The 27,343-nt window shown below is 38.1% G+C and overlaps 1 protein-coding gene across 2 annotated transcripts in view; it reads left to right on the forward strand.

The window, feature by feature from the left end:
* Positions 1-268: 268 nt before the first annotated feature.
* LOC124140427 (nostrin-like) overlaps positions 269-27,343 on the forward strand; it is a 97,867-nt gene continuing 70,792 nt past the window's right edge. Inside the window, exon 1 of one of the 2 annotated variants that reach the window (XM_046507977.2) lies at positions 269-416. In XM_046507977.2, coding sequence (XP_046363933.1) covers positions 390-416 — 27 coding nt within the window. In that variant the 5' untranslated portion in view covers positions 269-389. Of the gene's footprint in view, positions 417-19,675; positions 20,245-27,343 lie in introns of those variants that run through there. The other variant, XM_046507974.2, reaches the window with a different exon arrangement.

Consider the following 27,343-nt stretch of genomic DNA (forward strand, 5'->3'; position numbering starts at 1 on the left):
GCAACCCTCTTGGATCTACAGCAAGTGAACTTATTGAAATATTTCCAAAGTGATAGAAGCGCCATAAAACTTCTGTCCGTAAAAAGATCAAGAGGTCCGGCATGAATAAATTCATAGTTTTCTTTGCCTGCTACAGAATTTGCTATCGTTCAAAAACTCATGTACTGATTTGAGTTCCTTAGTCATAAACACATATCGTTACATATAACACGACATATACGGATAACGGATCGTGACAGGTTTTTTTGTACTATATCCTGATAACGCACCTCGTTTCAGTTGGATAAACATTCCATATTTTCGATGTGACCATCACAGTTCAACTTCCTGTTTTCAATGGAAGATGAGATTCACAGGTGATATGTAGCGGACTTAGTGTTTTCCCGAAGATGTCGTTATTTAGAGACAAGTTCTGGGTGAGTATTCTTCTTTAACTGATACGTATGTCATGTTTGTTGTGACTGATGTTTTCATTTACCTGAGTATAATGATTGGGCACTGTCTAAGTGGTGATGACTCACTGAGTCCGGAGTTGACAACAATAAGAGATGTTTTGACATGTGAATCGTGACGATCTTGAAATAAATGTATGACATAAATACAAAAAGTGACATTGGACTTGATCACTGTTGATTTTAATTTTATCATATAAGTTCCGTTACATGAAAGAACATTGTTATAATGTTGATTAATAATTGTCATCTATTTTGAGATCTGTCAAAATATGAAATTGGTTTTTTTTCGGGTGCAGGCTGAAACGGCACCTCAGCAAAACGTCACCGATTTCTCATTTTTTCGGTACTTCACCATATTCACCGGTTGACTTAGAGGATTTTTACAACAAAAACATTAGATGGTAGTTTTCTAATATTTGACTCTTGCATGTTGTTGTGAAACAATTTCTACATAACTCTTTTGATGGACCGTACTTCACATACTTCACAGTGCAGGGAATATGCAGTTTATACAGTATATATACTTCCTGCATTTTGAGCCTCCCTCTTTTGTTCCAGGCTTATATATCATAATGCATTGCAATGGGGCCTTTTATTTTGAAGAATTGTGCACCAAAACAATTAGGAATATCATAACTGTTCTTATAATGAATCTCTGGATACCTTCCATAAAATATAGTGGGTTATAGCGAAAACGGCACCTCAGCAAAACGTCACCGGGCGAAAACAGCACCGATTGGCGAAAACGGCACCTCGGCTTCAGCGAAAACGGCACCTTATTTTTTTTTTACCTTGGTCAAATAAATGATATTAAACTTACATTGTAACTTGCAAACGCCAATAATTGTGAGATGTTAAAACAAGTTTACATTAGAAATTAGCCTCTACTCCAACTATAGGATGGAGATGGCGATCTCTCCCTGACCCAAGTACTCTCACAATGTTCGGTTGTACATGGACCAATATTGTGAAGAGCATGATGATGATGATGTTGACGATAGACATGCCACAAAACTGTATATATTTCCTTATCTGTGAAAAGGGGAAATACAATGTAAATACATCACATACATCAAATGACATGTAAATACATCAAATACCCTATATATTACTACAAAAATCGTTGTTATCGTTCTGAAAAATAGAGGTGCCGTTTTCGCCCGACACATAGTAGCCGTTTACGCCAAATGCGGTGCCGTTTTCGCCAGAGAAATCGGTGACGTTTTGCTGAGGTGCCGTTATAGCAAAAGTATATGTTACTTTTGATGTGATTTGTAATATATTTTGTCTTTTAACATGTGTTTAATGTTAATCATATTGATATTTTATTTCAGAGTAGATTATATGTCAATAACATCAAAAGTGGATACATATTTTTTGTTTCTTCTTTGATGTTAATTAGGATATATCTCTAGCATTTGTCAAGAGAAGGTTACCACTTATTTATTGACAGACCCTTGGTTTTTAACGTTATTATTTGATAAGAGTGTTATTTGATAAGGAATGATTGATTGACAGTAACGATTGATTGACAGTAACCACTCAGAGTGGTAGGCTATCTAATCATTTGTCATGTTTATTGGTGTTCAGTTTTATCCTGACACATATCACCTGATATTGATCAACATGCATATTGGTATTTATTATTTGTATTCAATTCTTCCATTGTGATTTGAAGTAGGCAACATTTTGATCAGTGGGGTGGTGAAAGTCTTCCTCATTACATTTTATGTGATAAATGAACAACATCGGATTGTTGATGAATATTTGTATTTTATTAGCAATGATTAATTCTCTAACATGTCTGAGACAGATGTTGCTATTTCCGCAAAAGGGTTATCAGCCATTTTACAGGATGAAAGGCATGATGTGGCACACATGATTTGTGTAATTTGACTGGCTAGCATGGACATGTGGATAACAACTTTATTTCCTCGGAACATGCATGCGTAATGATACCATAAACATGATACGGGCATGATAGTCAACCTACAAATCAGAAACTACTCTCTTAACCCAAAAATATCATTTTCCTTGTAGTATCATTTTCAAAGTGGCTGATGTTTCAAGTTACTATCTATCTCTGAATAATATACCATTTAACTACCACGGTATGTGCAAAAAATGTTGGACTACTAGCCCAAACTGACGTCTTAACATCGTTTTCAGGCCATATTGTTGGCCTTGCTGTTCTGTAGGCTGGTAATGTGTTTCAAGGCTAGTTGAATGTAGAAGGCCTTGTCTTGCTGGTTAGTTTAACCATCTTGCAGAACATTCAATTTACCGTATTCGACGTAATAAGCGCCCAGGGTGCTCTCAAAATTAGAAATAGGGGGCCCTTATTGGAATATAATTTTCGTGAGAACAAAAAACAGAGTTGAAAGATCGTAAATTTCGTGGTTTATGCTAACAGCCTGAAATGATACAAAAGAAAAGTCTGTGCGTATTATACACGACAGATATTTTTTCAATAATTTACTTGCCTATAATTAAGGGTGCATATAACACACGAGTGCGTATTATACATGAATAAATAAGTCTTGTGTACATTGATCAATCGGAAGGGGTGCTAATTAGGATTGTTCACTAGCTATTCAATATATTAGCAAATATGGGCGCTTATCAGAGTGGGGCGCCTATTACGTCGAATACGGTATCATCCTAAGCATGCTAATTGACAAATATTTCTGTGCTTTAAAGTTATTAAATGCAAACTGTATGAAGTCGGCTAAAACCACATCCAAAAATTAAATTTACCGGTTTTCCAATAAGCAAAATAATCAAAGTAAGGGCTTGTTAATGTTCATGAGTAGTAAGTAATATATTTTAGGAAGTGTATCGTCTTATATCGATACAGAAGAAAACATATTATGTTTCATATCGTCGCATGAAAACTGTATCGTTTCACCGCTAAAATATGGTACTTGTTGGTAAGGGATAAACCAGGGACTGGTCTGCTCTGTGTCAGTATTCCATGTCCGAGTGGGGTATTCATGTTACACTGCAGAATGCTATCTTAGTGGGCCAGGATTATAAACTACTTTGTTGGTCTTACAGACCCTGATACAAATATATATCAAATACAGACCATGCAAGTCTATAATGTTTTGCAAGTCTAGATCACTGCAGTAAGAGAGTCACTGGGCCCCTTCTTATTATATTTTTATTAAGATAACTGAACAACTGTTTTTTTCTGTACGATATGTTCATTTCAGAGACTAGATGTTAGTCTACAAACTACCCTTAACTAGTTATAATTGGTTTTAACATTACTTACATCATTTTTAGCTAAAACTAGCCTGGCAGGACATTTTCCAATTTTGAATGTTACTAAACATGGCAGATAGGTTTCCAGTATTCTGCAGATGTCCACATAAATCTATCAATACGTTTGAATTGATTGCTTGATGTTTGTCCTATTTATCACTCAGACATTTTCCTTATGAAACATGTAATATATTCCTGATTTGGCCTAATACCATAGCAATTAGTATCTCCGTATTAGGTTTGAATTAATTACTTGATGTTCGTGCCATTTATCTTTTCAGTAATTTTCCTAACGTGAAATAATTTCCTGGCATTTTCGTAATCAGGATAATATTAAGAGTTAATATTGGTAATATGCTGATGGCAAAGCACTTGGTAATCCAAGCAGTGTGCTGCTTACACATACAATCTGACCGCCTCTATGGTGTAGTGGTAGAGCATCCGTCTGTCCGGAGAGTGGATCCCCGGCCGCGTCATAACAAAAGACGTTAAAAGATGGTACATGTTTTTACCCTGTCTGGCGTTCGGCATTAAGGAGCTAAAACAATGACTGGTTGGCTTGGAGTCAGTAGACTGTGTCTGAGTGGGGTATTCATGTTAAACTGCGGCATGGTATCTCAGTGGGCTAGCACTATGAAATTGGCATCAGTACGGACTAGTACAAGCAGCCACGCAAACATACACACACACATGCATGCACGTTGCTCTATAAGTGCAATAATCTTGGACGCGACGTGAAACCCCATTTCACCTCACCTGCAAATACCATTTGAATATTTTCATAAATCTTATCATGATCACTGTACCATGATATGATGTGTATTGGAACAAATAGTGTTCTGTACTTGGGTAGACACCATTGGTCATAGCCAACTAGTCTACAACTCATTTCAGCAACGGTCAGACTTACGTATATCAGCTAGATATGGGGAGAAAACATCTCGTCCCTCTTGATTTTCACTGGTCTCAGACTAATGAACTAGTGGGCGGTCGAGCAGCCTAGTGGTTAAAGCGTTCGCTCGTCACGCCGACGACCCGGGTTCGATTTCCGACGTGGGTACAATGTGTAAAGCCCATTTCGCCCAGTGTGTGTCCCCTGCCGTGATACTGGTGGAATATTGCTAAAAGCGGCGTTAAACCATACTCACTCACTCACTAATGGACTAATGGCCATGTTCATCCCTGCTATAGGGCGGTCGGGTAGCCCAGTGGTTAAAGCATTCGCTCGTTGCGCGGAGGACCTGGGTTCGATTCCTGACATGGATACGATGTGTGAAACCTATTTCTGGTGTCCCCAGCCATGATATTTGTAGAATATTGCTAAAAGTGGCGTAAAATCAAACTCACTCATCCCTGCTATATCATGTATCAGGAGTTATCTATAAAGCTTGGAATGGCCAGATATTCGGTTTTAAACATTTAATGAATCAGCCTGGTACATATTTAGCATTTAATTGATTAATTGCAGGTCTAGATAGGTAATTTGTATCTATACACATACAGATTAACTACCGTATTCAACGTAATAAGCGCCCAGGGCGCTCTCAAAATTAGAAATAGGGGGCTCTTATTAGAATATTATTTTGTTGAAAGATAAATATCGTGGTTTATGCTGACAACCTGAAATGTTTATGTTTGACATATCTATTTTTTCAGAATTCAATTGCCAATAATAAAGGGTGCATATAACACACAAGTGCATATTATATGTGAATAGGGGAAGGAGGCGGTGCGGATTATATTCGAATAGGGGTCGGAAGGGGTGCTCATTGGGATTGTTCACCAGCCAATATATTAGCAAATCTTGACGTGGGCGCTTATTAGAGCGGGGCGCTTATTATGTCAAATACGGTAATTTTGTTACTTATCAATATAAGTCGTGATATATTTGAATCGATATATCGATACTTAATTTTCCAAATAATGACACCCTATGTCCATGATATGCAGAAGTCAAGAACATGTCATTAACACAGATTTAAGACAAATCTTTAAAGGTCTCTAATGTGTGGATGTATTGGAGGTATTGTGAAAGCCTTAGATCCCAATTTGCACTTCCCAAAACAGTGTCAGTTTGCAGGACAAACAAAACAACAGGAATGTGGCCATTGAACATGTTGAACAATGTTATCAAGTCAGAACTGAGTTGAGGTCGGTCTCCGATGACAACCTGCCATATTTGATGGCCTTCAGACTAATTAGCTGTGAATCTGTGTTTGGAATTTTCACCTCTTAGGACCTTCTGAAGCTGCGCATCCAGCCATGTTAAATGTTAGGGGTTATTTTTTTTCTTGTGTATTCTTGAAACTCTATCCCAAGGAGATATACCAATTGGTTATCTCCCATTCGTCAGACAGGCATTTGTCAGTCAGCCAGACAGTTGGTTACCATAGACTTTTGATTGATTGGTTTGTTGTTTAACGCGGCACTGAGCAATATTCCAGCTATATGACGGCGGTCTGTAAATAATCAAGTCTGCACCAGACAATTCAGTGATTGATATCATGAGCATCGATCCACGCAATTGGGATCGATGACATGCATCAACCAAGTCAGCGAGTCTGGCCACCTGATCCCGTAAGTTGCCTTTTACGACAAGCATAGTCGCCTTTTACGGCAAGCATGGGTTGCTGAAGACCTATTCTACCCCGGATCTTCTCGGGTCGGTTACCATAGACGGTGAAGGGAGGGATTGAATGAGACAATACGCATAGCTAGAATAGAACAGTCCTATTTAGTGGGCTGTACTTGGGAAGGACTAATTTGGATGAGCAGACAGTTTACCGTATTCGACGTGATAAGCGCCCTGCTCTAATAAGCGCCCACGGCGATATTTGCTAATATATTGGCTAGTGAACAATACCAATTAACACCTCTTCCGATTGATCAATGTACACAACACTCATTTATTCGCGTATAATACGTACTAGTGTGTTATATGCACCCTTAATTATGGGCATTTAAATTCTGGAAAAATGTATCTCTCGTGTATAAACATTTCAGGCTGTCAGCATAAACCACGAAATTTATCTTTCAACTCTGTCTTTTTCACCAAAATAATATTCTAATAAGAGCCCCCTATTTCTAATTTTGAGAGCGCCCTGGGCGCTTATTAAGTCGAATACGGTATTAATAATTTAACTGTGGATGTCCACTCAGTAGATTTTTCTTTTGACACATTGAGTTACCAATTCAAAGAAGACGGCATACCTCCAAGGAGGATTTTCATTATAAAACAGTCCTCTTTAGACCTCAGTGTTCCAAATTCTTTCACATCAAGTATGTCACAGGTGGATTCAAACATCATTGTTCTTTCCTGTGATTTAAGAAAATATTTGAGTCGATATTAAGGCAGCTTATTTTAATAACAAAGGAAAAAATGCAAGTATTGAGGTAATATTACAGTCAATAGCCATGCTGGTCGTAAGAGGTGAATAAATGGATATGTTGGTTAGGCTCAGTCACTTGATTGAGAGTGTGGATCTTTGCTCATGATATCAATCACTGGATCGTCCGGCCCAGTCACAAATATTTATATTCTGCCTTCATAGAGTTGGAATATTGCTAATAGCAGCATTAAAAAACAAAAACAAAAACAAAATCTTGAAACTAGGGGTGTCACTAGTGGTTGGGTGATACACTGTTTGTCGCGATTTTTCACTTCTCTAAACAAGCATCGATCACAGTCACACACTAAGTAAAAAATATCTATTCTGACCTTAAATGCTTGATTTAATAACTGTTCAACTAAACACTAATCAGTAGTGCAAGTTAATAGTGAAAACAAATATTTTCATTTTTTGTGCCATACTTGACACTGCCAACTGTAAATCATCAGTGTGCCAGGTCTAAGAAAAAGAGTGAGTGAGTGAGTTGGGTTTAACGCCGCTTTTAACATTATTCCAGTTATATCACGGCGTGTCAGCTTAATGTGGGAGGAAAGCCGGAAGTGATGCAGGTCTTAGACGTTTACCACTTCGGTGAAACCCACGAGCACGGGTATGGTGCTGACAAACCTAAAAACATAATCGGGGCGAACCGGGATTCGAACCCACAATCATAGGTTTCTGGCGTGCCCAAAGGGACGCAACTCTGCACAGCGAATCGCTGCGCCTTAAACGACTGGGCCACCCGTGCCCCCTCTAAGAAAAAGATGGCTTACACACCACAAATAAGAGCACATACAAGTATCGTGATACGTATAGGATCGTGGAGAAGGTATCGTGAAATGTATCAGACAGCACAGGTGGCGTATCCTCTCAGCCCTCTGTGTCTCGATACGTCACCTGTTGTACTGGTGATGGGTGTTGGGTGACTTTTTGTGATTCAGGTAGTGCGATACCTACCACAATATATTGCATGCATTCTTACATCTGTAATTTGTTATGAACCTGAATAAAAATAACAATTTTGACAACTTTGTAATTATCCACCATTTTGTTAGATGTTGCTATGACCACAATGCATGCGTAATAGACACATTATATGCAGGAAGCTGGTCATGAATAGTTTCACTTCTTCGATCACGGAAATCAGTTACTAATTTCTGTTTATCATAATTTTGATTCGTCTGTCACTTGTATAAAATTTGCCAAACAAAATGAAAATATGCATGATTTTGAAAAACGTAATATACCAGTATTTTATAAGGAATTGTGATACATATTCATTAGTATATCATATTGTGGTAAGCCCGTATACCGGCAATTCTACTCACCTCTACCTAACAGATAAATACTGAGTCACAATACGAAATTTGCGCCGTTATTTTAGTGAAATTCTCAATGTTCTATGTTGCCAAGGTAACAACCATGTTCCAACCAGTGTGTTTTCCTCGCACGGCTGGTTAACTTTGGCTTGATGTAATTTTGTAATACAATCCGATTTATCATCATGTTTTTAGATTAGTGTTAGGTTATACCAGCAAGGCAGGATTATTGCAAAATAATTGAAACAGGAATCGATAATTGACTCGGTACATCGTGTATAGGTCTGAATTTGTGATACATTGGTGTATCATGACGATACTTGAATAAAAAATCAACTTATTGAGAGATTGTGTGTTTAACATGTTAAAGATACGATTGAAGTATGAATTTATAATATGAATTTATAATATGGTGTAATAAGGTTGCCATGGTTACATCCAGATTAGACACATTGTTATTCCTATTCTGCTGATCTCTCGAGTGTTCATGGAGAGTTAGTGGAACAAGTGATTTAAGATGTTTAATGTCACCATGTATTGAGCAGGGTTAGAAACTAACAGTTTTTGTCCACTAGTCCTTATAATGATAACATATATAGCAACACCCTTAAAATGGGCCAATTTCTACTAGTCCTTAGGATTCCTTTACTATTGGGCAGTTTGGTAAGGACTACAGGACTAGTGCCAATTTCTAACGCTGTTGAGCATGTTAAACATGTTAAATGTGAACCAATTAACACTAGCTTCAGTGTTAGCCTGGAAAATATGAAGCGTGGCTAATGTGTATCTCCAAGTCTGACATTTATATAATCACTCACGTAAACATGAATTAAAGGACTGGATCCATGCAATAATGAAACCCAATGTTTTGTTTTAGCAGCTAACAAGTTTAGGCCACACTTTTTAATCATATGTTTCACGGATTCATTTCAGTTTTTCCACACAAGGTCGCTTGAAATAAAAATAAAAGTATGTGTCAATCATTTATTTATTTCTAAGAAAGTCATTCTGCTGAAGAGTTAGACTGCAGTTGGCCTCTTGAATCACTGATAGTGATGTAGACATGAAATACATAATAATAAAAAAAATATTTATATTTAATTTATTTCTTAGGCCGGCTGCTTTTCAGTAGGGGCAGCGGGTCCGTGAAATGAAAAATAAACAATGTGTGGCCTTTTCGAAAGTATGGTTTTACCACTACAATTTTCAGTCATTATAGAATGGGCTTCACACCTGATATTCAAGTGGGAATTAAAAATCTCGTATTCCATCACAATATACAATCTTAGCCACTAGTCCAAAGCCTGAGTCCAGTAAAATTCTGTTTCCGTCTAGTAAGCTCAGCTACTACCGTATTCGACGTAATAAGTGCCCAGGGCACTCTCAAAATTAGAATATTATTTTGGTGGGCAAAAAAGTTGAGTTGAAAGATAAATTTCGTGGTTTATGCTGACAGCCTGAAATGTTTATGTACGACATATGTTTTTCCAGAATTTAATTGCCCATAATTAAGTGAGCATATAACGCACGAGTGCGTATTATACGCGAATAAATAAGTCTTGTGTACATCAATCAATCGGAAGGGGTGCTGATTGGGATTATTCACTAGCCAATATATTAGCAAATATTGCCGTGGGCTTTTTGTACAGCGGGGCGCTTATTACGTCGAATACGGTAATAGTTCCTATAATAACACTAAAAGCTCCTCGAAATAATGCTAAGTTCCAAGTTTGGGCTAGTAGTCATAAAGGTATTTGCGATGTAATGCTTTAACCACTGGCTTACCTAACTGGCGACAGCAATTAGGACATGCTCTTATATCTTATCATAGGTTAGCTGGTACATCCTGCTCAATGGAAAATTAATTCATAGCGTTTTGTTGTTTTGTAATGTTAATTGGTTGACGTTGGTGAACGATGTTACCACTGTGAAGGAAACCAGAAGTTGTTTCCTGCATGTTCAGTGCATTCATGCTGAAGCATAATCACATACAGATTAATCAGACACTTTCTGATTCATCGTGAAATGTCTGTTGATATCACATGTCAGTTTCATTATTGACAGGTTTTCGATACCAGCTCTTTTTAAGGAAATTAAATAGAATTGAATTCCATTTCATCTGGGTACTTTTTAGATATCCTGTCATATCTCTTTCTAGATCCAAAGAGGGCAGTTGGGTAACCTTGTTGTTAAAGCGTTTGCTCGTCACGCCAAAGACCCGGGTTCGTTTCCCGACATGGGTATAATGTGTGAAGCCCATTTCTGGTGTCCCCCGACGTGATATTGCTGGAATATTGCTAAAAGTGGCGTAAAACCATACTCACTCACTCACTCTAAATCTAAAGATCAATAACATTTTGTCTTGCCTCCATTGGTTAACACAAGTTCCAACTAGCTGTTCATTTCAGACTACTGGTTCTGTCTGCAATGTATTCTACTAGTCCCAAGCCCGCACCTAGTTGACCACTTCCGTGGTCTAGTGGTAGAGCGTCTGCCCGGAGAGCGGAAGGTCCAGCATTTGAATCCCTGTCGGGTCATACCAAAAGAAGTTAAAAGATGGTACTAGTTGTAACCCTGTCTGGCGCTCGGCATTAAGGGGCTAATACAAGGACTGGTCGGCTCGGAGTCAGTATACTGTGTCTGAGTGGGGTATTCATGTTTAACCGAGGCATAGTATCTGGGCTAGCTGGCATTAGTCTGTTCGAAGTTCGAATCCCAGTTTGCCCCAGTTATGTTTCTAGGTTTGTCAACACCATACCCGTGCTCGTGGGTTTCATCGAAGTAGTAAATGTCTAAGGCTTTCCTCCCACATTATGCTGACACGCCGTGATATGACTGGAATACTGTTAAAAGTGGTGTTAAAACACTCACTCAATCAACTTTAAACTAATGCAACTCTGTAGCAGGTCATGTTTCCGGATTATGGTAAATATAAAACAATTTCTGTAATGTAAATGTTAATAGATAATATCTACTCAAATTACAATTGACATGATTGACAATAATTTCCTAAATGTGAATAATAAAATAATTCTGAATTCCCTAGAATCCAAGTTCAAAAGTGTTGGTGATAAAGGGGTTCTAGCATCCTTGAGGTTTGCAGCTATTATTTTAATAAAGGGATGCCCTAAAACTGTTACCATGGATATTTTTGCCTTTCATGCTACTTTTGAACCATATTGAAGAAAAACATAACAACATTAAGTATATTGAAAAATATCATGTTATTGTTAATATTGGAACATTTAATGTCCTAGTTCTGGTTTAACAGACTCACTGAATATGTTTTTGGCTACTAATCCCGCTTGGCTAGGCCTCGTGCCCTCGCAAAATTGTTTCGAAATTTATATCTCCAAAGTTGCCAAAACTTATAAAATGCCTTAACTACGTCAGTCAGACACTGATTTTCATTATATTAGATTGTTCGTTTGATAATGATAGCAATTATCCCTGTAGTTTATCCAGATTCCTGATTAATTCTGACTTGATCGCCGAATGACGAGGGCGAATCCATGTTTGTTTATAAACAGTGAAAGAAGTCCCTACTTGACCTTTGATATTTGCATCTCTATCTGCATATGACCCCAACGGATATCGTTTTTATCCGTTGGCTTTATCTTGCCGAGAAACCTACCCATTATATGATAATGAAAAATATCATGTTATTGTTAATATTGGAACATTTAATGTCCTAGTTCTGGTTTAACAGACTCACTGAAGGAGTTGCCTCTGACTTAAAAAAAAAGGCAGACCTAATCTGCTTGCCAACAAGAAATTTTAAACTGTTAACATAGAGAACTTATAAGTACAGCGTGTCTCTGAACAAACTTCAACCTGAGCCATTGAAGGTGATTAATATGTGCCCTTTAAGCTGCAGTGTATAATCCGTGAACGGTGAAATGACAACTTTGTGATGCCTTGTATCAATAGATAAACTGCAGAGATAATTCCTTGGTATCATTTGTGTCAATGTTTATCAGTTTCTGTCATAGAACATGTGAAGAAATGTTTGCATGACTTTACAAAGCAAAATAATGAGACTGATTAGATGTTTAACATCTTCAAGTGATGACATAACTTTTTATCATGTTTATGTTTTTATCAGTGATTGATGTATACTTTGTGTTGCTATGGTGACAGATTCAGGTATTGAAATGTCAAATAATTTCAAACTCTTGTGGTGTTGTGTCATATTCCGGATTGTAGACTTTCAACGTTTGGGCCTAACACAAATATCGAAGCAAAAACCTGCATCATGGTACTGTTAACATGATTTTTTTCTCCATGAAATCACACTTTTTTACCTCTCTGAATACTTCAAATTAGGGTTGGCATCTCTGCATGATGACGTACCCTTATAACATGGATTGTTACTCATGCTTTCAGCCACTGGTTTGTATTGTCCAGACTTGTCTGGTGTAGTTCAGGATACATTTCCACTCCTCGGTATTACGTTGCCGATACCCTCTTGCCTTGGTCTACTCTTACTTCCCCGACCATAACCTGGAGTCTTGCTTTATCTCACTTATAAACCATCTACAGGCAAGAAACGACAGAAAAGAGTAAGAAAACATTGAGTATGTTGCTGTATGAAAAGAATGCAAACAAAGCGGGGAAGAGAAAGAAACACATGCAACATAGACAAAACTAAGTCATGACAACTAACATTGAACATTCTTTCACCATCTGCCCTGGTGGCTCAGTGGGAAAACAGTAGGTTACAAAACTTAACACGATATGTGAGGTTGCAGGTTCGATTCCTGTCTCTGATAATCGATGAAGTTGAAACTTTGTGCAAATGATCCCAGGAATGTTAGACATGGTGATCATGGCAGCCATATTGAAAATGACAGTTGCCCATTACTCAACCATTTCTGCTTGTATTATTATCAAGAAAATGAAATTTAATATGCAGCAAGTACTTGATCAGTGAAATAGCTTATGATGTGTATTTTGGAACTTCTTGATTTCTGATCATGCTTCAACCTTTAACCTTCACATATCACCACTTATTTTGCGTTGCCATATTTTCAACATCTCTTCTGATAATTCAAGGCCTTGGTAGCTGAAATTTTGTATAAATTATCCCAGCTTTGGTGGCTCTTAAACTTGTTTACAGAATGTCATCATAGGTATGGTGCTGACAAACCTAGAAACATAATCGGGGTGAACCAGGATTCGAACCCACAATCATAGGTTTCTGGCGTGCCCAAGGGACACAACTCTGCACAGCAAATCACGGCGCCTTAGACAACTGGGCCACCCATGCCCCCTCAATGTTCAAGACTGGTGATCAGGATTTAATGGCTATTGATCAGGGTAGTATTGATTCTCCGGAGTGAAGCACTCTTTTTCCTAATTAGGCTGTACATTTGACAACTGTGTGCATAACATACATAGCCCGGACTACAAGCAGCCTTTCTTTCTGTCATGTCGGACAGATTTTAATTCTAAGAGTTGTTGAGTATCCGTTTAAGTGCTGGAGGTTGAATGATCTTAATTTACATGCTGCTGAATTACAGAACTTCCATTGTTGTATTAACAGAGGAATCAGATAAATAAGGAATAAAAGATAAAAGGAATATGTAAGGAATATATACATGATATAAGGAATGGAATATGTAAGGAAAATATATTGAATATATAAAGAATGAAATATATAAGGAATATACAATCAATATATAAGGAATAGATTATGTAAGATATATCAGGAATATATAAGGAATTAAATATATAAGGAATAAATAAGGAATGGAATATATAAGGAAATTATAAGGAATATATAAAGAATGGAACATATAAGGAATATATATGGAATATAGAAGGAATATGTGAGGAATATATACGGAATGGATTATGTAAGATATATCAGGAATATATAAGGAATTAAATATATAAGGAATAAATAAGGAATGGAATATATAAGGAAATTATAAGGAATATATAAAGAATGGAACATATAAGGAATATATATGGAATATAGAAGGAATAAGTGAGGAATATATACGGATTGGAATGTATAAGGAGTAGTTAAGGAATGGAATATAAGGAATATGCAAGGAATGGAATATATAAGGAATATATAAGGAATATGCAAGGAATGTATAAGGAATATAGAAGGAATATGCAAGGAATGGAATGTATAAGGAATATATAAGGAATATATAAAGAATGGAACATATAAGGAATATATATGGAATATAGAAGGAATATGTGAGGAATATATACGGATTGGAATGTATAAGGAGTAGTTAAGGAATGGAATATAAGGAATATGCAAGGAATGGAATGTATAAGGAATATATAAGGAATATGCAAGGAATGTATAAGGAATATAGAAGGAATATGCAAGGAATGGAATGTATAAGGAATGGAATATAAGGAATATGCAAGGAATGGAATGTATAAGGAATATGCAAGGAATGTATAAGGAATATGCAAGGAATGGAATGTATAAGGAATATATAAGGAATATGCAAGGAATGGAATGTATAAGGAATATATAAGGAATATGCAAGGAATATACAAGGAATGTATAAGGAATGGAATATATAAAGAATATATAAGAGATGGAAGATATAAGGAGCTCAGTCCTTCCTGATGAGATCATTTTTGTGGCCAAGTGAAAATTAAAATGAATATCTCATCCTGGTAAATATCATCTTCATGATCAAAAGCTGTCAAACAGTTGGATAGATAAAAGGTCGGAGGCATGTGACATACACAAGTAATATACCACAAGATATGATGGTTATTGGCATTTTTGTCTATGAATCCTGTTAATGGTAAAGGCTTGTATCAAACAGATTAAAGATTTCTGCCAAGAAGCTGCCAGGAAGTGGCTGATTGTTGATAATCATACACCTGAATCAGCTGGGGGCAAGAGAGTAATGAAGTACAGGGTTTAGTTCCTGACCCAGGAAGTGGGTGTAATCAGTTTGCTGGTTTACTATAGGGCTCTCTATTGGACAAGCTGTTTACCCAGCTGCCAACCAAAGCAGCCCTGTCGCTGGTAGGTACATTATTTATACTACTCCGTCTGGGGGATAACTTAATGAACGAGAAACATAATAAATTGTTATTGAGTTCATGGATATGTGTTATGATATTTTCACAAGTTTTCTTTCAAGTTAGGTAGCGGGGTGGTTGGGGTGTTGATATACAACCCAGCGTCATCCCTCCATAATTCCCTCCCACCTTCTTCCTTCTGTCCTTCCATCCATCCACACTTCCAACCCTTCTTCATCTTTCCCTCGCCCCCTGCCTGTTTTGTTTCCGATCCTGATTCAAGAACCATACTTTACACTCATATTAATGGGGCCCTATGGTATTTCAGGGCCCTAAACAATTAGTAAGTTTCAATATACCATATTCCATGTAATAAGCGCCCAGGGTGCTCTCAAAATTAGAAATAGGGGGCTCTTATTAGAATATTATTTTGGTGGAAAAAAACAGAATTGAAAGATAAATTTTGTGGTTTATGACAGCCTGAAATGTTTATATACGACAGATATATTTTTCCAGAATTTAATTGCCAATAATAAAGGGTGCATATAGCATGTATAGCACACGAGTGCGTATTATACGCGAGTAAATAAGTCTTGTGTACATTGATCAACCGGAAGGGGTGCTAATTGGGATTGTTCACTGGCCAATATATTAGCAAATATCGCTGTGGGCGCTTATTAGAGCGGGGCGGTTATTACGTCGAATACAGTATTTCTGTTTTGTTCCATGGAAACATTCTTGAGCAAGACACAAAAAATGTTTTCAATGATTTATCTAGGCCGATATTTGGTCCCAGGTCTGTCATTTGTAAATAAATTCAGTAAAACTTCTTAATTTTGAATTTGATTTAATGTTTTATGTTCTTATTCCGTAATTCACAAAAAGGACAAGAAAGAAGGCTTGAAAACTTTTGTTTCACTATTGCATAGCATACACTATTTTTAGAATTTAAGAAAATAATAGCCTATTTGGGATAAAATAATGATTTCTTTTCGAATTTGCTCACCACAAGCGCTTAGTTTAATATCCAAGATACCCCTATTTGAAGGAACACCAGATTATTATTTAGTCTTCCTCATCAGCTGATTTACATTTATCCCTATTCAGGGCACGGGTGGCCCAGTGGTCTAAGGCCTAGATGGAATATTGTTGTGTGTGGTAGGGCTGGGACGGGTAACCTTATATACCCGTGAAAATTCGGAGTAGAATAGGTCTTCAGCAACCCATGCTTACCATAAAAGGCGACTATGCTTGTCGTAAAAGGCAACTAACGGGATCTGGTGGTCAGACTCGCTGACTTGATTGATGCATGTCATCGTATCCCAATGACTTAGGTTCCAAACTCTTCTTTTTTTTACAATTTCCATGACAAGTTCCACCTCGGTTAAAAAAGGTTAGGGTTTGTTTAGGTTTAATTATGTCATAAATTCTGCAACAGGGGCGGGGGATATAGCCACGTTAGTGGCAAACTCTTGTTATGACTGCTTCTAGTTCTCCCTGCCCCTGCAGTGGTGATCATGGTGGTACAGTATGCATCTGTAACAGGAAGCATTGACCATCACTTCATTCATGGCAGGAAGGTATAAATGAGATATAAGGTTCCCTGATCAGAAATCAGTGGCATGCTAAACACCTGACCTTGTACATGCCGTCCATATGGTGCATCTCAGATGGGAATTGATCGGACAACTGGATGAATAGTTGATAACATTCCACCATTACCAGACCTCCTGCTGCATCTGGTGTGGAAGAGGGGACTCAGGTGAAGCTGGGCTGGTACCGAAATAGATATGTCATTAAAATGAGTCGCCTATCAATTCAAATGTAATCATTATGAGTTGAATTTTTTTTCTAAGTTTGGGCCAACTTTGATGCCCTTTGTCTGTTGCCAACAATGTTTCTAATGGAAAGTTATTATGAAGACTTATAAGCTTAGAAATATGATTTATACTATTGATTCAGGGTTAGAATAGGTCTTCAGCAACCCATGCTTGCCGTAAAAGGCGACTAACGGGATCAGGTGGTCAGGCTCGCTGGCTTGGTTGATGCATGTCATCGATCCCAATTGCGTGGATCGATGCTCATGACATTAATCACTGGATTGTCTAGTCCAGACTTGATTATTTACAGACCGCCGTCATATAGCTGGAATATTGCTGAGTGTGGCGTTAAACAACCAACCAACCAACCAACCAATTAAATATTGTTTTATTACAATGATTGAGATCTTTAGCAACTCCTTCATACTCATTATGAGCTGATAACATCTGGCACAACTCGGACTTGTGTGTTTCTTGTTTAACACCGTCTTCAGCAAGATTCCAGCTATATGGTGGAGGTCTGTAAATAATCGAGTCTGGATCAGACAATCCAGTGATTGACATCATGAGTATTGGTTTATACAATTTGATTGGATGACAATACTTTCTTGTCCCACAACATTTTTTTTGGAACATCCAGTGAATGATTTTTTCTGTGTAAAACCCAAGTACAAATGATTTTTTCTAGCATTTTCGGAAACAATTATTTTTATCAAAATGGTCATCTCTGAATTTTCTTTTTTTTTCGTCAGGCATCCACCATCATGTCCTTGTTATGCAATGTGTTCGTGCATTATAGAATGTGTTTACTGACGTTGTGATGAACAGACCGAATCTGATCAATGACCTGTACCAGCAGACCATTTATAACATCAGCAGTGTGCAGCAGACAGAGGAAGGGGCACAGCTGACCACCATAATTACAACATTCGTGAGGGTGTCTGGCTGTGCAGGCTTTGCTTTGCGAGAAAAAAAGGGCAGATTTTTTCCAATATGGACAGGAGATGTTCTGTGCTCCCTGTTTCAAATTAGCAAGATTTCACTTGCCATCACCCTAGATATGATTTTTGGTTGGTTTGTTGTTTAATGCCACACTCAGCAATATTCCAGCTATATGACGGCGATTTGTAAATAATCAAGTCTGGACCAGACAATCCAGTGATTAATATCATGAGCATCGATCCACGCAATTGGGATCGATGACATGCATCAACCAAGTCAGCGAGCCTGACCACCCGATCCTGTTAGTCGCCTTTTACGACAAGCATAGTCACCTTTTGCGGCAAGTATGGGTTGCTGAAGACCTATTCTACCCCAGTGTCTTCACGGTCCCCCTTGATATGAACATGATGAAGAATTCATAATTGAAAATGGGAGGCTAAACAATGAAACAACAAATTATCAGCATCGGCACGCCACTTTAAATCATGTCAGTCATGTTTTGGCCAATAAAAATATATTTTTCAATATTCATGTTCATTTTGCATGTTCTGTTATCATAACAATATGTGCTAGACAACTGACATTATATTGTCTGGAGTATGGATGCCTATGGATGGATGTTTTTATTGTAGGTCTGTATTGGATGTATTTGTTTCAGTGTCTGTCAAAATGACAGACTACCCCACATGGGTATATTGTGTTAACCCCATTCTACATGTTCTAGCGTCTCTTGCTGCGATATTGCTAAAAGTGTCATAATATCACTCACTCACTCACTCACTCACTCACTCACTCACTCACTCACTCACTCGGATAGCCTAGTAGTTAAAGCGTTCGCTCATCACGCCGAAGACCCGGGTTCGATTCCCGACATGGGTACAGTGTGTAAAGCCCATTTCTGGTGTCCCCTGCTGTGATATTGCTGGAACATTGCTAAAAGCGGCATAAAACCATTCTCACTCACTCACTCTTCTGTTGAATTAGCCTATTTCACTGACCTGACTCCAATAACAAGTGTGATGCAAGTTCTAATGTTACCATTTGATGAAACTTCATATCGTGTGGAAGCCATATGAGACAGATGTGAGGGAAGTGAAATGAGAATGGGAGAACATAGGCCAGCCATTGCCAGGAATAGCTGAGGTCTAGCGTGAATAACACCAGACATTGTTTAAGTTATAGATTTTAAAGCTTGGAGCGGGGAGACCCTAGCTAAATAAATGCATTGAGCGGGACACTTTAACCTGACCCTTAATCAGAACATGAAATGAGGGGGGAGTGCCACTCAGACTAATCACCCATGACATGAAGCTGATCAGCTGCCTCATTCCTCGGACCCATCAGTACTGAAGGACAATTTGTCAAGAAGTGGGGAAGTCTCCTATGTTTATTCCAGTGTTATCTGTGTCTAGGATCAAAATGCTGGAGTGACAAGCTTCCCAATATCCCCAACACTGCAGTGTGGAAGCATCCGAAGCTGAGGTTAAACTGAATTGAGTTATCATCAACTTTGCACAGTCTATTCACCAGCTGACCAGCATTTGAACAGACACGGTGAGAATCTGCAAGGTCAGCATTCTCAATTCAGGAAGTGGAAAACCTAATTTGGATTGTCTTCAGCTCTGCCCATGGTGAGGTTTAGACCTGGAACTGACCAGCAGGATAACAACAGCCCCAGCAAGACTGTAATGATATAATAGGAAGATCGACACTGCGGCCCAGCTCTGCTTGTTGTGGAGACTGCAAGCCTGTAGCACTGGTGGAATGTTACGTAGATAGTGTTTCCGATCTACACAACTCAACTCAACTCGTCTGGGCTGGGAGTGATGTAGTGATGATGCTGGGGTTGGTTTCTGCGTCACTTGTTTGTGTGGGGAGGATCTCGGTGAGTTGTGATGGCCTCTCCTCCATCCTGCCTGTGTAGGAAAGTCATCCGTTCCTGTGTCCTGTGATCTGATGTATGGATTTACTTGTGGAAACTGGAGCAGGAATGTGAACTTCATGGATAGCTGAGAAGCTGTGTGGATTTACTTGAGAAAGTTGTGTGGGTATTTTCACGACCTATGTGTATAGGTTTAAACAAATAGAAAACGTTCAAATTATGACAGTCCCTATCTGTGCCAGGAGCCAGTGTTCAAATTCATGGTGTCTTATTTGATGGTTTATATTAGTTTGTTGATGAGCTAGTCTTGTTATGGTTCACCATCTCTGCCATGTGTATTTTTATCGGTAGGGGATATAAATAATGCATCCTCAGAGTTTTGACCTCTATACCTCTGCTTCATCATCTACAGTTAACTGAGAAAGATGGGAGAGTTTGGGACAGGAATTACCAGATTTAGTGGCTGCTTGAGGAGACTTGTTGATCACGTTATTGTTGATGTGTTTATCAGTAACTGGGTTAATTGTCTTGCTCTTTGGACATATACTGTGATAAATATGGATACAAACACACTGGTTATACAAAAACACGAAGTAGATTGTGTTGTTAAATTGACCATGTTGATAGTGTATAAAATTAAATCAGGGGCCCTTGTCATAGTTTACGGGTAAAAATATAGTGGTTCTTTGATTCAAATACTATGAGAGCAACCGGTGAAGGAACCAGGGTCCCTTGTTTTTTAACGCTAGACAGTGAATGTATTTCAGAATTCACAAACCAAGAATACACTTAGGGTTACTAGAAACAAGACCATGGTACATATGGGATTGTTATGATGAGTATGTCAACGTTCTGGTTTTATTTTCAGTTTTGACCTTTGTGATTCTGAGGGAGCATTGTGCTTTGCACACTGAATTGAATTGCTGGACATATTTTCCTTCCCAGAACATTCCAGTTAAATCCTTCTTGTAAGCTTTTAAAGTCTTACTAATCAGTGACATGTAATCTCGTATCCACCATCAACTGTAAATATCTGTGACCTTTCATTCAGGCTGTTATTGACTGGATATGTTTGTATTGATATGTCACCTCAACATGCTGAAAATTATCATGATATATCAAATAATAATAAATTACGTTTTCTGAATGTGTACGGATATAATTTACCTATGTCAAACAGCAATTAATCAATATAATGGTAAACATGAACAAGACTGATCCATAGTTTAAAATTGAATTTTCTGCCTCTTCCTTTTCCATCTCAACCATGGCAATGTTAAATTTAAATGATTCTGTGGCACTAAGTTATTTACATCGATACAGCACTGACGTTAAAAAATCATTGACATCGCGATACGATGGCATCCTGACCATGCATACCAGTGTTTGAAATAATTCAGTTATTTCGGACACTGATCCCTATTTTTCATACACTATAACATCATCATATCGCTCTCTTGCACATGTGTGTCTTAATGTAAAGGAGGTGGGCTATCCTTATGCCTCTCTTGGGTACATCATGCTAGTTACATACTGTTGCACAATGATCTGGCTGCTATACATAGCTACAGAGGCTTGTTGATCAATACCAGCTTAGATCAGCCTGTGAGATTGGCCTTGTGCCACTAGCCAGGCGAGAGGGACAGTTATGGTCAGGATGTAGGGGTTGTTACAAAACTTGCATTCCGAATGGGGATTAGTTGATTTGTGTGGATGCAGACATGTGTATGTAATAATCCCTGCTAAATATGAATTATGGTTGTGTATCGATACGGCGATACAGTATTGTATCCCGGTATGAGACCCACAATACAATATATCAATTTACAACCCCTGTATCGCGATATATATGATACGTTACAAGTTATTTTGGTGTAAAAACATGTGAATAATAACTAGCAACAACCAGCTTGGCAGATTCTCTAGCTTTCCTGGTTTGCTATAAATAGCACAACATTCACAGTGCCCTCTAGCCTATTATATGTTTCTGCCCTAGAATATCCCTTCTTTGGTCTCTTGAATTTAAGAAAAAAAATCCAGGGTGTGATTCACTTGCAAAAAGAGAGAATATCAAGTTATGAATTATGAGTACTTTATCGGGATACAAATCGTATCCCACCCACAGTATCGGTATACGTATTGTATCGCAAACCACTGTTTTGTTATACCTCTAGTGAACTACCACTAGATCATGTAAATATCACAATATTATTGCTCACTGATCATATGAAAAATATACAATTTACAAATCACTTGTTAACATGGTTAATACACACATACGCTCACTGAAAGCGTTGACTATCCCCTAAATCCATCAAATGAGAATACATCTGTTTTTGCTGATGTAAGGTCTGAAATTGTACAACATACTTCCTGTTAAGTAAACAGAAGGTTCATCCAGGGTCTCCAAATACAGACTGTTTACCCTACAGCTCACTTCACACTAGTGAATATTGAACTATTGACACAATATAAACATAAGCACCTCCAAGCAATATTCCAGCAAGGACCACCAAGTATTGGCTCAATAAGTAGGGAATAAAACTGGATATCCACTTTAACCATCACCCAATAGTATGTGGTGATGTCAGTTGGTTAACACGCAGTAACCGCTTTCACTGAGGTGGATAAGGGAGGCCAACAGGTGGACAAAACTGTAGCAGAGCCAAGTGATTTCATGGCTTCTTGCCTCTCCTTGGAAAAGTCAAATATTTCACCTTTGGTAAATGTGACTTGATTTTAGAAGTCTGAGATCTTTATTGTGGTCCTTAAAATGTATTTAATGTGAATGGAGAGTATTTCTGTCAGAATATTTAAACTGATTATGTAACAGTCTGCCACTTTAGCCACAAGCCTGAAGCCCCAGTCCCAGTCTAGTAAACCTCTGTTTGATCTTGTAAGCCCAGCTAATAATATCCATATGACAACAGTAAGATGTTCTCAACATGATGCTAAGAGCCAAGTTCAGTCTGGTAGACTCAACATGCTAAAGGGTTTGTGGACCAGACTGAACTCTTATGTTAAAATGTTAATCCAATCTTGTTAAAGTGCTAATCCAATCTTGCAACATTTAAATGTTAAAAGTTCTAGCCCAGATTTTATGGCTTCTACTTCTCGAATTCTGTATTATCATCAACTTTCCTAAACAGTTCTTAACTATTTAGACTCTTGTTACAATTCGGAGCATGTCTATAAAAAAGTAGTTAATCATGTATTATGTAATATTTGTATGCCAGGATAGTCCCTGCTCACTTATAACTGACATATAAGTGAACTGATATCTACAAACTGGCTCTGTAAAGGTTATGCATTATTCTACAATGACATATGACATTTTAGAATCCTGCATTCTGACTGTTCCATCAAAGGTATCAAATTAGGAGATAAACTTAGGTTTGTTTTCAGTTTAGAGGTTTCAAACAGATTGAGAAAATGGTAAATAACCAATGTTTTGATTTCAGCCGAATGAAGGGATACTTTAGAAATTTATGAAAACAAAATATTTTTTTTACAATCACTTTGAATTGACTGTTTCTAATGGTTGTATCATGTATAGGGATATGAGTCATATCGCACCCATAGTGTCAGGATATGTACCGTATTGCGACCCAACCATATGGTTACACCTCTGACAAATAATAAAAGAAGAGAATAACTGTTCTACGCAAAAATTAGTCAAATCAATTAATATTTGATGTGATTGAGTTTTACAGTTGAACAGTACAACAATTCCATGTTATCTATAAAGTCTCTAAAAATATATAATTTTGATAGAAACAAGCAACTACATTTAAATTGAAAAGGAGCCCCAGTAGACCTGTGGAAAATCTAGACTTGCTTTATGTAGAGCTTTAGCCCCAGTAAGGGCAGGGCGGAAGGCAATATAATATGGTTCAGGGTAGGGCTGGGACGAGTCCAAATTTACTGCCCGGGTACCCGGCCCCCTAGTACCCGACCCTACCCGGTTACGATCTGATTGTGCATACACTTAAGTTTACAGTCAAAGGTTTGTCCTTACTCAAACATATTAATTCAGGAGTAATGTGCACATAGTCAGAAAGAAATGCAACTTGCACTTGTGTAACCATGGAATTTTATTATTATTGTCATTAAGCAATATATCACATTACCTACCACGGGTACAGGTAGTAGTTCTGTGGGTACCCAGGTTCTACTCAGGACCCACCCGACCCGAGTACCCAAGTGACCCGTCCTAGCCCTAGTTCTGGGACAGTGAAACAAGCTGATGTCTGACTTGCCGATCCAGAAAATCCAGACAGATAAAATGAAATGTAGAATTAATTCGGTAGTTACATATTTGTTTTACAAGTATAGAGAGAAGTAAGAACCCCAACAGGAAACAATATGTTTGTTTGTGTTGAGTGTTATAGTTCTCCGTAGGTGCTACACAAATACCCCTGTGTTGGCACTGACATTCCTAGAGGTAATAGGAACAGCTTATCCATACCATTTAGGAATCCTGCTTGGCTGGGTTTGCCTTGGTCTGTCAGAATTCTTCACTACCTCAATGTAGAGACTTTCCAGGAAGCAGAGAAACACTTTACAGTTTCTATAAGTTAAAATTTATTTACAGCTCCATAAGAAAAGTCTGTAAGACACTTTTATCATGATTGCTCTCTTGAATGTTTGTAGGTAGGGAGTTTGAAGTAATATTTTCATCTAGCTAGACTTAACATGAACTATTACCTGGGTTTGACATACATTTTTTTGTATTCACTTAAGTCTGTAGATGTCATAAGCAGCATGGGAAACCACAAGGAAATATCACTAGTCCTGCCTCATTTGTACTTGTCTCAGACAGGTTGACTTCCCAACATATTGCAATAAAGTCAGACACCATGTATAATTGTTTTATCAAGATAATAATTATCCAATTCAGGATCAAATCCCCTCGGTACACATGACACAATCAGTCTTCTGGCAACATGGCTTACTAGCTGTGTGTCTAGCAATATTGTTAATTCTGTCTCCAGACCAACTTTTGGTCTCCAAACCATCAAACATTAGTGTTAATACAAAAAAAATAAAGCACAAGATTACAAGAAACACACTATTTCAATACCTGAAAACACATATGACCCTACATTTCTGAGTAATACATATTGAAAATAGGGCCCCAGGTAACTGGTTATTTGAACCTTCAACATATTCAATGTTCAGGTGAATCAGCCTCTTGACATCAAGGTGAAATAAACACTATATATTGCAAGTGATTCCCTGGCATTTGATTGGATAACCAAGCAATTTTTCCCCGTTTGTTCCCATTAACCAAAACAACAACAGGCCACACCTTCTGATGGACTGCTGTTTCCTGATTGGCTGATAATAATAAGGGCAGTATTTGAGTTGTATTATTGTGCTGAATAATGTCACTGGTTTCGTATTGTTCCCTACAGTTATTGTTGTGCTAATCATGAAATAAGTTAGTGTTTGAAGTTGCTATTGTTGACATATTTATTTACGATTTGGTGTTTATGGAGTCATAAACTTAAGACAAGTGTGCCCCCTTTGTGTAAATCTGTTACGCATATTTACACAGTGTGTCCACCAGTTTTATATTTATTCTTCCATAAATGGGGGGGCACGGGTGGCCCAGTCGTCTAAGGCGCCACGATTCGCTGTGCAGAGTTGCGTCCCTTTGGGCACGCCAGAAACCTATGATTGTGGGTTCGAATCCCGGTTCGCCCCGATTATGTTTCTAGGTTTGTCAGCACCATACCCATGCTCGTGGGTTTCACCGAAGTGGTAAACGTCTGAGACCTGCATCACTTCGGGCTTTCCTCCCACATTAAGCTGACACGCCGTGATATAACTGGAAAACTGTTAAAAGCGGCGTTAAACTAAACTCACTCACTTACTCACTTCCATAAATGGAAAAAATATTGAAGTCAATTCTTAACTAAGCTCCAACTATTCCATAAATGAATCTATTATAAGAACCAGAACTATTTGGCACATGTTATATTACACAGTTTATTAAATGGCTCATATCTACATCATGCACACGTCTATGTAGAAGTAAACAATGGCGTGCTTGAAGCGGAGTGATTATAGAGCAAGGCATGCTTGATGTCTGAAGAGGTTAAGTGAGTAGCACTTATCATGGCGTCATATTGGAGGGTGTTGTCATAGACTCATGTGATATCGACACCAGCTTTAGAAATTGGCACTCTTCCTGTAGTCCTTGCCAAACTGCCCAATAGTTATGGTTGTAGTAGAAATTGGCTATTTATAAGGGTTTGATACTGTATCATTATAAGGACTAGCCGACTAAAAATGTTTGTTTCTACCTCTGAACACCAAGCAGTACTTTACTGGGTCAGAAATTGTCTTTGCCTCTTGCAAGGATATTTGGGGCGGGCGGGTAGCCTAGTGGTTAAAGCTTTCGCTCGTCATGCCGAAGACCCGGGTTCGATTCCCGATATGGGTACAATGTGTGAAGCCCATTTCTGGTGTCCCCCACCATGATATTGCTGGAATATTGCTAAAAGCGTCGTAAAACCATACTCACTCACTCACTGCAAGGATATTTCAATGAACATAGAAATGCAAACATTGTAACATTATAAGCTATGGAGCAAGTGTGGATACAACTACACTGATAAAAACTAACAGTTTTAGTCCACTATTCCTTATGATGATAACATATAGTAAACCCCTTAAAAAGGGGAAATGTCTACTGGTGCTTATGATACCTTAACTATTGGGCAGTTTGGCAAGGACTACAGGACTAGTGCCTATTTTCTAACACTGAGCTTATAAACAGGCTGCCATTCTGCAAGGTGTCACCCGCTGGTTTCTTGGTTCCATGGGCAGGAATTGTCATGCAGTCATTCAGGACTAACGGGATCGGGTGCCCACACTCGCTGACTTGGTTGATGCATGTCATCATATCTTAATTGCGTAGATCGATGCTCATGATGTCAATCATTGGATTGTCAGGTCCAGACTCAGTTATTTACAGACCGTTGTCATATAGCTGGAATATTGCTGAGTGCAGTGTTAAACAACAAACGAAAAAACAAACATCATATGGCATTGATCTTATCGGGATACATGTCTAAACTTCAAAGAAGGGAAGGAATCAACTGAAAGGGTAGTCAAATAACTACTGACACTTACAGAACATGTCATTAGATACTAGTAATCGGTTTCAGTTTCAGTAGGACAATTGAAAATGTCGCTTTTTGTTCAAAGATACAATGTTGCGGTTGATTATTACATTGATTTATAGAAATAT

The sequence above is a fragment of the Haliotis rufescens genome, unplaced genomic scaffold (genome assembly GCF_023055435.1).
Source record: "Haliotis rufescens isolate VD_foot unplaced genomic scaffold, xgHalRufe1.0.p SCAF_37, whole genome shotgun sequence".
Classification (NCBI taxonomy): domain Eukaryota; kingdom Metazoa; phylum Mollusca; class Gastropoda; order Lepetellida; family Haliotidae; genus Haliotis; species Haliotis rufescens.